Below are 11,824 nucleotides of genomic sequence, written 5' to 3' on the forward strand. Positions count from 1 at the left end.
CAGGTCAAATTTAAAAGCCCTAAACTTTCTCCACAGAAAGAAAGAACAGTCCCAAATTCTTCGAGTTTACAGTTGCTGTTATGACTACTTGGAAAATCTAACAAAAATAATTGGACAAAAAGCCTGAAAGTTATGATGTCCCAAAAACATGTTTCTGCAGTTTGCTTTTGAAAAATTTCCTACGGCTTTTTTTGGTTTGTGGGATCATTAAAATAGCTAAGCTGGGAACGTCATTCACTTTGTGGGTTTTGCTAGGAAAGAGTACCTTTGGGTAACAGTGGGGATGTTTATGGGGGAAAAAAGGCTTTTTGTGAATAAAATGCATTCAACTATTGAGATGCAAAATAGACTAAATGATTATTTATATAACAAAGTATTATAGTGTGATCCAACTTAAAAAAAAAAAACACACTTTGGCAGAAAAGAAACTAAAATGTATTATTCCTGGTGCCAGAAGAGTTCTATATGAGAGCATATATTAACGGAATATGTTCCTTGTATTTATTGCGCAAGGGCTCTCTTGCCATACAGAGAGTTAAGGTGGAAGGACTGTGTGTTTTGGAAACAATGCTGGCCTAACACTTGAAAATTACATAAATCCAGAGGAGACAGATAATTTTTTTTTTCTATTTTCGGGTAGGAGGAAGGAAGAGGCTTGAAAAATGTAAATATTCTAGTGCCATTTTTCCTCCAGAATGATATTTTGCTCATGATAATATTGTCTTAACAAAACGAAATCCTTCTGTCCTGCACATTCACAGGGATAGGCTGGAGTGCAGGATTTAGGTACCATTTTACTGACTTCAGTCAAAGCTCCTTTTGAGGAAATCTAACCACAAGCATAAATCCCTTTAGGACTAGTCCCTATGTGAATTCCTAAGCTGAACAAAAATTAAAGCATTGAAAGAAAGAAAGAAAAAAACACACACACAAGAAAAAACACATTCTACGAGGAAAAGTCAAGACACAAATGGAAAATTCCTTCCTGGCTCCATGGATGCTAATTGCATATCTTATGCTAGGAGCTGAATATCATAAATTTCTACATATATATTTAATTAGGTTAATTTGTAAAATGTAGACATATGTCTGCTTAAGGTAGACAGGAACATTTCATTTTATACATTTTAAATATCACATAATGAACTACAATCACAAGCACTGTTTATGCTGGAATAGGAAGGCCAAAGAGTTCTCTGTAAAATGAGGAAAGCACAAACATGCAAGTTAGACAAACATTCACGATGTGTGACTGGTATCTACACAACATTATTAGAAACCAAAAGCAATGGAGCATTCTCAGTAAATCTACTTCTTAGCAAATAAACCAATTAAGACATTACAAAAAATAAGAAAAAGTTAAATCCACACAAGGTTTCAGAAAAAAGGCCTTTTGTTTTTGTCAGCTTGGGGTTGTTTCTTCTCATTTATGAACAGCAAGACTATTTCCAGTAAGTGCAGGGTGCTCCAATGGACCCATGCCTACACCTCTCTGACACCTGCATGCCGCTTCCAGAAGTGGGAACCGCATGGCTACTCCCAAACCACGCACATTGCAACTCCAACCCTGCAAACTTGCTCCGGACATACTCTGCCTCCTGGCCCACGTCAAAGCAGGTCCCCCTCCAAGGCTTTCTCTCTGGCAATAACCTAAAAAACACGATGAAGGAAAAACGCTAATTCTAATGGCTGTTATCACCACCCAGCTGAATTTATAGGCCTTTACAATAAAGAGAGATAAGGCGGCAAAAATATCCCTCCATCAGATAAATACGTAGTATGACTTGGTGGCATTAACCATGAGCAGATATCAGAAGCCACATGCCCCAAAACAATCTAAGTATGACACAGAGTCAAAATACACCCACAAGTTTTTGTTTTGTTAAATTATTCATTCATTTACTGGCAGGCAGAGTTCATCCACATCCCTGCTGGCCCGTGATGATCCCACCAGGTCACGCTATCGCCGCAGCACCAAGGACACCAAACATCAGTCCTGACCTATCTCATGCATCACTGCTACCACCACCTTCCCCAGGACATGCTTGAGCATCTCAAGGTCCCAACATATGCTCCTGCTGACAGTATCACCTAACTGCACAGAAGAATTTAGTTGACTCTCAGTGGGGTTTTCAGTTCCCCTCTGCTACACACCAGACCCAAATCCAGCTGTGCCTCCCTACATGGGTTTCAAAAACGCATTCAGAAATCTGAGAAGGTATTTTGTTTCCAGCAAATAATTATCCTGTCTTTATGACCCTTCCTTTTCACCCTCAAATTATGAGCATCACGAACACTGCTAAAAGCTCAGGATTTGCAGACTGAAGAGCACCAGACCTCAAGTGACAGATTTACACCCAGAAGCCTGTGGCTGTTCTTGGGTTTTGAGGTACAGCTCTACTGAGGCAGTTCACACACGACTGACAGGGTCATCTCAGCTCTACTCCCGAAGTACACCCAGCAGTCTAAATATAAGAAATCATATGAATCTGCTGAAGTAGAGTTTCCTTCTTCCCTCATGTAGCCAAGTAATTAAAATAGCCGCACACAAAAAAAAAAAAGACAATTCACCAAAACACACATACCTCCAAGCCCTGGTTAGAGGCACACACCCCAAGGCCCCAGTGCCCCCACTTCCACCACCCTGCTCTGCTCCCCCCACACCAGCCTGCCGGGCTCTCCTCTCCACAGAGCTGCTGGCTTTGGCCACAGAGCTCTGAACACCGAGGTTTAATACTTCCATAAATGGGCCTAAAGCAATTAAATACTTCTATTAAAATTGTTCTCCGCATACTGTAAGCAGAACCTAAATGATGGGCCTTCAACGCAAGCAAACCCAAGTTCTGCTGAAAACTTACTTCTGTTGTTATTTTCAGACAGGAAAGGACACCTACACCCACACAGAGTAAAAAATTAACTTTTGAAAAAATTTTTGTTGCCAGAATATACCTAGCAAAATGAAACTGCAACAAGCATTATGAAGGAAGGCCGTGAGGACACGGCGGTGCCACATGGCACCAGCACAGGACCGTGACCGCATCTGGCCCACGGAGCACTTGCTCAGCTGGCAGCTGAAGGAAGGCCTGGTGAGCACCCCTGGTTTTACTTCTGTCACTTGCTGAGATGCTGAACCTCACGCAATACCATCCCCAGTGTTAAAAAGCACACAGCATACTGATGTTCACTGAGCCCCTTGTGTCTGCAGCCCGAGCCCTGGCCAGTACCCAAGCCTCACCATCCTCCATCGCTACACCAAGTCTCTTGGACACTATAACCGTACACATAACCATAAACACTTGTATTGATTCCCTCCACACACGATGGCTCCTCAGAGGCTTCAACAATCCCAAGACCCTCCTCCACACACCAATGTTGGCATCTTCCCTTTGTTAGCCGGCATCAGGATACACAAAATCTTGTCACTGCTTTTCTACTTCCAGCATTATTTTTCACATTATGACAGCCAAATATAGATGCGAAACAAACAGCAGTACTGTAAATTACAAGCAAGGAAGGCCTTGCCTATGTAATTAAATCTTTGCAGGTACAGTGCACCAGCTAAGCCTTTCTAAAGCACACGTTAAGGAGTGTCTTGGCAATATAGGTTAGAGAAATAATGACAGAGGAGAAAGACTCCTGAGAAGAGCTGCCCTAGCAGAATTGGTGTTTTGACACTGGTCCCACCAGTGACAAGCATTGTGCCCTTCACCCCAGGCCCTCAGCACTGGGACAGCCACGGCTGCCCCACAGCACTGCAGTTTTACTGCAAACCAGCCACACAGGCTCCAGGTTCTCCAGATGCAGCACATCACCACAAGTCTGGTCTCTGCCTGGTGGGATCACCAGCCTGCAGCTCTGCCCTGACCTCATCCAGGATCATCTGGATCATTCTACACCTGTAGAGGCACAAGCTCAGGGGTTCAGCTGCTTTGACTTCCCCAGGGAGGACCTGGGTTCCCATCAAGCAAACTCCGCTCACTGAGATGTCCCAGCTGGAGAAAAGGATTCCAGCATGCCAGCACGAGCATTCAGATGGGTTACACACCTGAGTTATCAGTTGTCAAAAAAAAAATGTAGAGCATAAAACCTCTTCTATATTGACACAAAAGAAGTGGTTTAAGTACAGGTGCAGAGCCTAATCTGCTGATATCAAGTTGCTTCTACACCACTCATACCCTCAGTGCTGTATACACCTCTGAATAAAAACTTCTTTTCAGCCACACTTTCAAGGAGTACGAAGGACACATTTCTCTTATTAACCTCCTTCTTCTGCCATGTTTGACACCACTCACTTTGGGAGCAACAAATATTCTAACAAGGAAAACCCAAATAACTCAACAAAGCCATCACGCAGCTTGCCCAACACCTCCACATTCATTTACACGCTCAGTATTGTCAGTGCAGGATACCCACATCACAGGAGACTACCTATATCCATCGTTACGGTACCCAACTGGCAAACACAATTTCAGCAATTTCTGAAAACAAAGAACCAAAGCTGCTGACCCAAGCCCAAAAGGAAGATCAATGCTCACAATCAACTTCACACACCACCAGAGTCCTACGGACAGCATGGCAGACAGGGCCCAGGACTGGAGGAGGAGGACAGATTCAAGGTGTAAATATCCAACATCAACCAAGGGAAGGAACCCTACCTTCATAAACAGTCTGATGTCTCCAGCATCATGTGTCTTGGGAAGGGACTCACTCCTTGGGAAAGTCCTTCAGCCCTTCCTTCTTCTGAAGACCAAAGCATGGAGCCCATGCCCCTGTCCTGCAACTCACCTGAACATGCACTGCAGGCACATCTTGGGATCTGCCAGACAAGGCAGGGATGGGAGCCAACCGTGCTCCTGCTGCCACAGGCATTGCAGGCCCTCAGCTGTCACAGAAGCAGCCCACCAACTCAACCCACCGCTTATCACTGGTGATTATAATGTTCAACTGAAAAGCTCCATATATATGTGTGTGTGTATATATATAAATTATTTCTCCTCCCTTTCTGCCACAACTGTACCCCCCTTCCACCATCCCAAGAGCTATCCAAGGAGACCAGGAGCCACATGCCAAGCCTCTCCCACACCGGGTATGCAGTCACCACCTTCACCATACACCACGTGCAGTTGCTTTCCTGGGTTTCTTTCCCACTCCAAGTGCTAGGGCTTAAAAATTCAGCTCTCACGTGACTGCTGATGAGGCAGAGCCACCGTGACAAGTTGCACCAGAGCTGCATGCCACTGATGAAAGATACATCGCAAACGGTTATTTTTCATATACTATCCATGGTAAACAGCATCATTCATTTCTATTCCCTTGCTCCAGACAAATCAATGATTGTTAATGCAAAGTCAACACGTCCAGATGTAGTTTGCATACTAGTTAACCACTAAATTGGCATCACATAGTACAGAATAATCAAGAGACATTCAAGGAACCAAACAAAAGCAAAAAGGAGGCAGATGACTAGCAATTAATCCATAAAAGACCTTTAAAATTAAACTTCTTCCCTAGAAAATGCAGTATGGCCAAACTGAATCCATACGTGCCCAATTCCAAATATACATAATGCTGTAGTTTTAACAGCTCAGAAACTGATAAATTACAAGGAATAAGTATCTCCCCGCAGCATTTACTTGTGTCCGTCACCAAAGAGAAACCACAACCTCCAGCCACTTGCAGTCCCCATGCCCAGGTGCTCTCTTGCCACCGCTTTTCCCACCACTTACAACCAGGGCCTCATCCTGCCAGCACCACGACACAAAAGGCACGTTCCTGCACACTGCAGGACCAACGCTGTGCACGTTAGGCTGTTCCTGAAAGCTCCCAGCACAATTAGCATACAAATAATTGTTGATGGGGATCAGAAGGTGAATTAGAGTAACCTGCAGTGCCCTGGGCAGCAGCAGCAGGTGCAGTTGCGATCCAGCAGCCCCTCTGTACACACAACGTGCTTCGCACACGCAGGCAGGGCGATGGACGTTAACTGGGCTGGGCTGTCCCACTGCCCTGCGTGGATGGACACCGTGCCTGCTCCCAAACCTGAAGGACACCCAAGCTGCCCATGGAACGGCCTCAGGGCACAAACCCCAACTCCTTCCCAGCACAAGCCTTACGTCATGTTTCCAACATAAAATACAAATTTCTAAAAATTCTGATTTTTGGAAGCCTAATTTCACTACCGCACTTGCATAATTGCAAACTTGGCCGTGCATCACCAGAGCCACGTGACTGCACCCAGACCTGTACTACGCGTGCCATTACGGCAGTGATATATATTTAAATTATTCTGGAGTTATGCGAATAGGATCGTAATATTTTATATTGACCTTGTGTAAATATTATCTACTACTTTAATAATGTTGTGTCTATTTTCATCCCTCGCTGAGGACTGGGTACTTTTTGCAAAATTTTCCTTTTTCAAAAGCACGTTTCAGTCCTGCCACCAGTGCGGCGTTGGTATCGCTGCTTCCTCCCCTCCCCCTCCCTGGCTGCCCAACAGCAATTTTTAAAATGATAAATATTGATCAACTTTCCAGAAAAAAAAAAAAATCCTCTGAAAGCAGACTGCAATGAAAAATTATGAAAAATTTTTCAAGCAAGAGGAGGCTTCTCCTGGAAGGACACCAGCACACAGAAAGGTTAGATTCAGAAACCCATTATAACCTAAACCGCAGCTTTTCATCACCAGTGGAATATATAATGGAAGCCGTTGTTTAAAAGAAACTGATATACGCAGAGTTAAAGATTGTAAAGGTTGCGGTACGCACACCTACTGTATGACAGCATCCCCACAAGTTGCAACCGAGTACTATTGCCTTGCATTTCAAATCTCTGCAGAGGAGACGTGCAACACACAGCACATCCCAAATAACCACCTCAAGACAATTCACTTATTCTCACAACAGACTAAAACAGGTTACGGCAGATATAAACTAATTTCAATAGCGATATTTTAGGAGACCATGATAAACTTTAAAGATAAAACTAAAACACGGTATTTGTGACCCCAAACCAAATATATGCCATTATTTATAATTAAATGCAGCACCCATCAATGCATAACCCCCCTGATCCTACAATGCAGCCACGGGGTTTCTCCCCAGATCTCAGGGTGATGGTGGGGGGAGCACAGAGGGAGAGAAAAAGCAGCATCAAAAGCTCTCTGTTTGGAAAAAAAATGTATGAATCCTTAAAAAAAAATTACAGCTAAACAGTTTCTTTTGGTATAATCATAGTCAGTGAAAGTTCTGGGGTGCAGCTCAAGGAAGGGAATTCTTGGCATATAAGAATATGGAAAAGCCAGCACGTTACAGCTTCCTGGCTGAAACCATGAATAAAATATTCTCCGGGATTGTTTAATCCAATTTAGAGCATTGTGTGTAATTTTTGCCCATATGTGCCACCCCACTCTATCTGCACTACTGCAGGTCTGTAACCGTGGTACTTGTTTCATTATTTGCTAAAAAAGATCCAGGAAGAGGGTGGGTCCTCGTCGGGGGGGGAATAAGCACAAAAATAAAAATAAAAATATGAAGCTGACATTTCAGAATATTTTCTCCTCCACCCAAAAGAATTATCCTGTTTTGCAAATTTTTTTATTGTCCCCCTGCCCCCCCCCAAGAAACACAAAATGTGAAATAAAATAAGGAGAGCAGGGTGAAAAACAGCCTCAGAACCTTTAATTTTTCAGCCAGTGCTGCCTAATTTCAAACAAAGATCAAGTTACAATGAAATAAAACAGAAGAAACTTTTCATGGGTTTGAAATTCAGATTTAAAAATTCATTCCAGATTGAATTTTAATTTTTTTAACCAGTTGCAATTCAACATTTGAGGGTGGGTGCCCAGCAGCTCCATGAACTCTTCTGAGTTCAAAATTTAAAAATGCCTTTTTCAAAAAAAAAAAAAAAAAAAAAAAAAAAAAGAAAGAACTGCTGCAGCTGTGGAGCCAGCCATCTTGCTATTTTGTCCCCATTTTAGAGAGGAGACTGTGTCAAGGTTGGTAAAATTCAATGTTGACCTAATCTTTCCCTTCCTCTCCCTCCCCCACTTTTGGGTGGAAAGGCCATGCATCTCTCCTATATTGCTTTTTATTGAAACAATGCATGTTTCAGAGCTCTTTTGTTATTTATTTTTAAAAGATCAATACCAAGACCCCAGTATTCAAGGGCAACCCTACAATAACAAACCAGTCTGTGCACAGTCCTAAACTTGCAGGCTCCCCGTAACAGCAAAATAATCTGAACATGACAACAAATTAAAAAAAAAAAAAAATTCATCTCAAACTCCAGGAAGGCTTTGCAGTAAGAGTCAAGGAGAAAAAGGATTTTGAAATTGTGAAAAATATCATGGCACAGCCCTGAAAAGCCACTTCAGATTTACTGTTTAAAAAAAAAAATCAAAATCACTAAATCTTCAATTAATTTTTCACAATATTGTTAATTATGCACATTCATAATATCATGGCGGACCTTATAATAAACCTGTGCAAATACTAGATTTATAAGATACACAGTATCTGGAGTAGTTACAGTCTGCATGTGCTTAAAAAAAAAAAAAAAAAAGAAAAGAAGGAAAAAAAACCTACTATGGAAATTTTTTCTTTACAAATGAAGTAGGAAATTAAATGCTGGAAACTATGTTTTAATTATGCCAGAAGAAACCATCAGAAATGCCAAGAAATTCAAAAATAAAACTGACATTCGACTCTTAATTTTGCTTGTCCTCGTGTTTTCCTGGACCGTGTTTAGAATCTTATTGTTTAAGAGCAGTTTTGCATGAAATCCAAAATCACAAAAAAAAAAAAAATTTGGGTGTGTCCACAGCAAATTTTCTATGGTCTAATTTTCCTGCAAAACTCCTTATTTGAAACAAATAACTTTAAGCACTGCAGCAAAAGCCCGTTCTGGCACACTGTGGTAGGCAAGTTCAAAATTACAATGAAGTACAATTCTTAATTGCTCCGTAACAGCAATTCTCCCACTTTCCCAAACTAATCATTTTATTGCAGTTAATCCAGAGGTGCCCACCTCCAACTTGAACGAGTTGGATTCCCCAGCACTCTGCTGCTTCCAGCCTTTATTTTCCTTCAGGAGAACCGGAGGGGGGGGGGTGTGGGAGGTTAGGGGGAGAGAAAAACCTGAATTCATTCAAATTCCAGCTTAATTTTCATTTACATACGAGCACGGCTTTGCTTCCAAAGGGACAAAAATAAAATTTCGCCGGGCGGGGCGGTGCCGGGGTCCCCCCCGGCCGCTGGCCCCGCACCGCCCCGCCCGGCGCCAACTTTCTTAAAAATAAGAAATAGCTGAATATTTCCTCTTTTTTTTTTTTTTTTCAATTTTAATTTCTTTTTTTTTTTTTTTTTTTATTTACGAAAATAGTCTCCTCTAGGTGGCGTCGTTTTAATGGAAAAAAAAAAAAAAAAAAAAAAAAAAAAAAAACTACCGTTTGGGAGGAAAATTAGAAAGAAGAAAAAAAATCGAGAAGGGGAGCGGGGAAAGGGGGGGGGGGAAAAGCTCCAGCAGGGAGAAAGACGGGACCGGAGCGCGGGGCCGGGGGCGCCGGGCCGGGCCGAGCCGAGCCGAGCCGGGCCGGGCCGGGGAGCGGGCGCGGGGCCGGGGCCGGGCCGCGGAGGCGAGGCGAGGCGGCCGGCGGCTCGTCCCCGCCGACATGGCTGCTGGGCGCCGCTTTGTTTTCCGCCCCGGTCCGAGGGGCGCGGGCCGGGCCGTGCCGGGAGGGCCTCGGCGGCGCGGGTCCGGCTGCCCCGGCGGCGCCCCCCGCGCACTGCGCCAAAGCGCCGCCGGCGGGGCTCCGCGACGGGGCGGCTGCGGCTGCCGCCCTCCCTCCCCGCTCCCTCCGCCTCCCCCCGGGGACACGCCGCCCGGCCGCCGCGTACCTGCGCTCCCGCCGCCGCCGCCGCCGCCGCCGCCGGAGCGGAGCCGTCCGGCTGGTTCATGGGGCTGGGGCGGGAGGCAGGCGAGCCCCGCGCCGCCGGGGCCTGCGATCCGCCGCGCACAATGCCGGCGCCGCCGCCGCCTGCTTTCCGCCCTCCCAGGAGCGGCGAGTGGGGGCGATGCCCCCGCTGCGCGGGTGGGCGGCTCGCCGGGCTGCTGCAGCCCCCCTTCCCCCCGGGGGCATGGGCCGGGGCGGCCGCCGCGGGCACGGGCGCTGCCGCTAGCGGCGCGGCGCGCAGGGCTGGGCGGGCGCCTCCCGCTGCCGAGCCCGCGCCGCCGCCGCCGCCGCCGCCGCCATCACGAAGCCGCTCTGGGGGCAGCTCCAGCCGCAGCGCGCTCGCAGCCAGCGGCGGCGGGAGAAAGGGGCTGAGTCTGGCCCAGCGCGGGAGCCGCGCCGCGCCGCCGGCCGGCCCCGCGCTGCCCTCCGCCCCCGCGCGGCCCCGGCACGGCTCGGCCCGGCCCCGCGACGGGCACCACCGCCGCCGCCGCCGCCCGGCGGGCGCGGGGCCGCTCCGCGCCGTGGGGCCGGCGAAGCGCCCCCGGCCGCGCCGAGCCCCGCGCCGCGCCGCCCCACCGCGATGGGCGGCGGGGCCCGGGCTGCGGGGCGCGGCGGGGCCCGGGGGCGGCCGGCGAGGGGCCGCGGGGCGAGCGGCGGCGGCGTCGAAGCGCCCCGCGGCCGCCGCCGTCGCCGCCACCGCCGCCGCCGCTGCTCCGGGGGGCGGCGGAGAGCCGGCGGCCCGCGGCGGGGCGAGAGCCGAGGGGTCCCGGGCGGCGCGGGGCGAGAGCCGGGCCGGCAGCGGGGCCTGCGGCGGGGAGGGGGCTGGCGGCGGGTCCCGCTCCCCGCCGCCCGCTCGCCCGGGCGGCGTCCCCCGCAGCGCGGCCGGCGGGGGCAGCGCCCGCTGTGCGCGGAGCCCCCGCGCTCGGGAGCGTGGTGGCACCCCCTGTTTGAGGAGTCTCTCACAATAATCGTCAAGTCCCCATCCTCGTGTGAAACTCATCCCGCCACCGTCGCCCTCTGAGAAAGAAGAGCGCTTCCCCGGCACGTCCTCGCGACGTTTGGTGCTGCCCGGCAAAATTTGCTGTTTTCCTCGGGAAAAAAAAAAAAAAAAAAAAAAAAAAGGAAAAAAAAAAAAAAAACATGGCGCTTTTTCTCCCATGGAAAACATTCAGCATTAACTATAAACATAATTACATCTTGTGCATACCTGGTGTTTTTCTCCCTTGTGAAGCACTGCCAAAAAATAGTTATTAATAGTGTTAATAAAATAATCCGAACTCATGGATTTCCCTGCCCCGGCCCATGAAGCCCTCTTTCCCAAGAGCTCCACGAAGCAGAAAATTTGTGAAAAGTCAAGCACTGGTTTTATTCTGGTTGCCCGGACTAAAGATAGCTTCAAAGACATTGCGAAATAGAAATTTATTTTTTTTAATATCTTTCATGCAGATTTCATTCCAAAATGCTGTACAATCAGATAATGTAATTACAGAGCTAAATAAAAACAAAGGGGCAGGGGAATTGGTGAAGTTGGGCAAGGGAAGATGTTTTTCCAATGAGCTTAGAAGGGATGTGGGAAGGAAGGAGGCAAAGTGCACTTGTGAGGCTCTGTCACCTCCTGCGCAGTGTAGAGAGGAGCAAGGAGTCCCCCAAGGTCAAGCGCGAAGCCAAATAGGATGTTCAATGCATGTTATAACTTTGAGGAAGATTGGGGGGGGGGAAACAAAACAAAACAAAAAACAGCTGTGCTTAGGATGCTGGACTGCCCAAGGGCAGTTCCTCAACCTTTAAGACTTTCTACTCTCAGGTGCAAAATATAGAATTTTGGAGAAAACCCCCAAAGAAGGAAGGACACGGGGTTCAGTCTGCTTCACA

At 47.5% G+C, this 11,824-nt stretch overlaps 1 protein-coding gene across 17 annotated transcripts in view; it reads right to left on the reverse strand.

Annotated features, from left to right (window-relative positions):
• ZNF618 (zinc finger protein 618) overlaps positions 1-11,264 on the reverse strand; it is a 176,918-nt gene extending 165,654 nt beyond the window's left edge. For 5 of the 17 annotated variants that reach the window (XM_072025363.1, XM_072025360.1, XM_072025361.1 and 2 more), the window contains exon 1: positions 9,897-11,264. In XM_072025363.1, coding sequence (XP_071881464.1) covers positions 9,897-11,120 — 1,224 coding nt within the window. In that variant the 5' untranslated portion in view covers positions 11,121-11,264. Of the gene's footprint in view, positions 1-9,027; positions 9,163-9,896 lie in introns of those variants that run through there. The other 12 variants (XM_072025351.1, XM_072025359.1, XM_072025353.1 and 9 more) reach the window with 4 other exon arrangements.
• Between the last annotated feature and the right edge of the window lie 560 nt (positions 11,265-11,824).

Source organism: Anas platyrhynchos, chromosome 18 (assembly GCF_047663525.1).
Source record: "Anas platyrhynchos isolate ZD024472 breed Pekin duck chromosome 18, IASCAAS_PekinDuck_T2T, whole genome shotgun sequence".
In the NCBI taxonomy this organism is placed as follows: domain Eukaryota; kingdom Metazoa; phylum Chordata; class Aves; order Anseriformes; family Anatidae; genus Anas; species Anas platyrhynchos.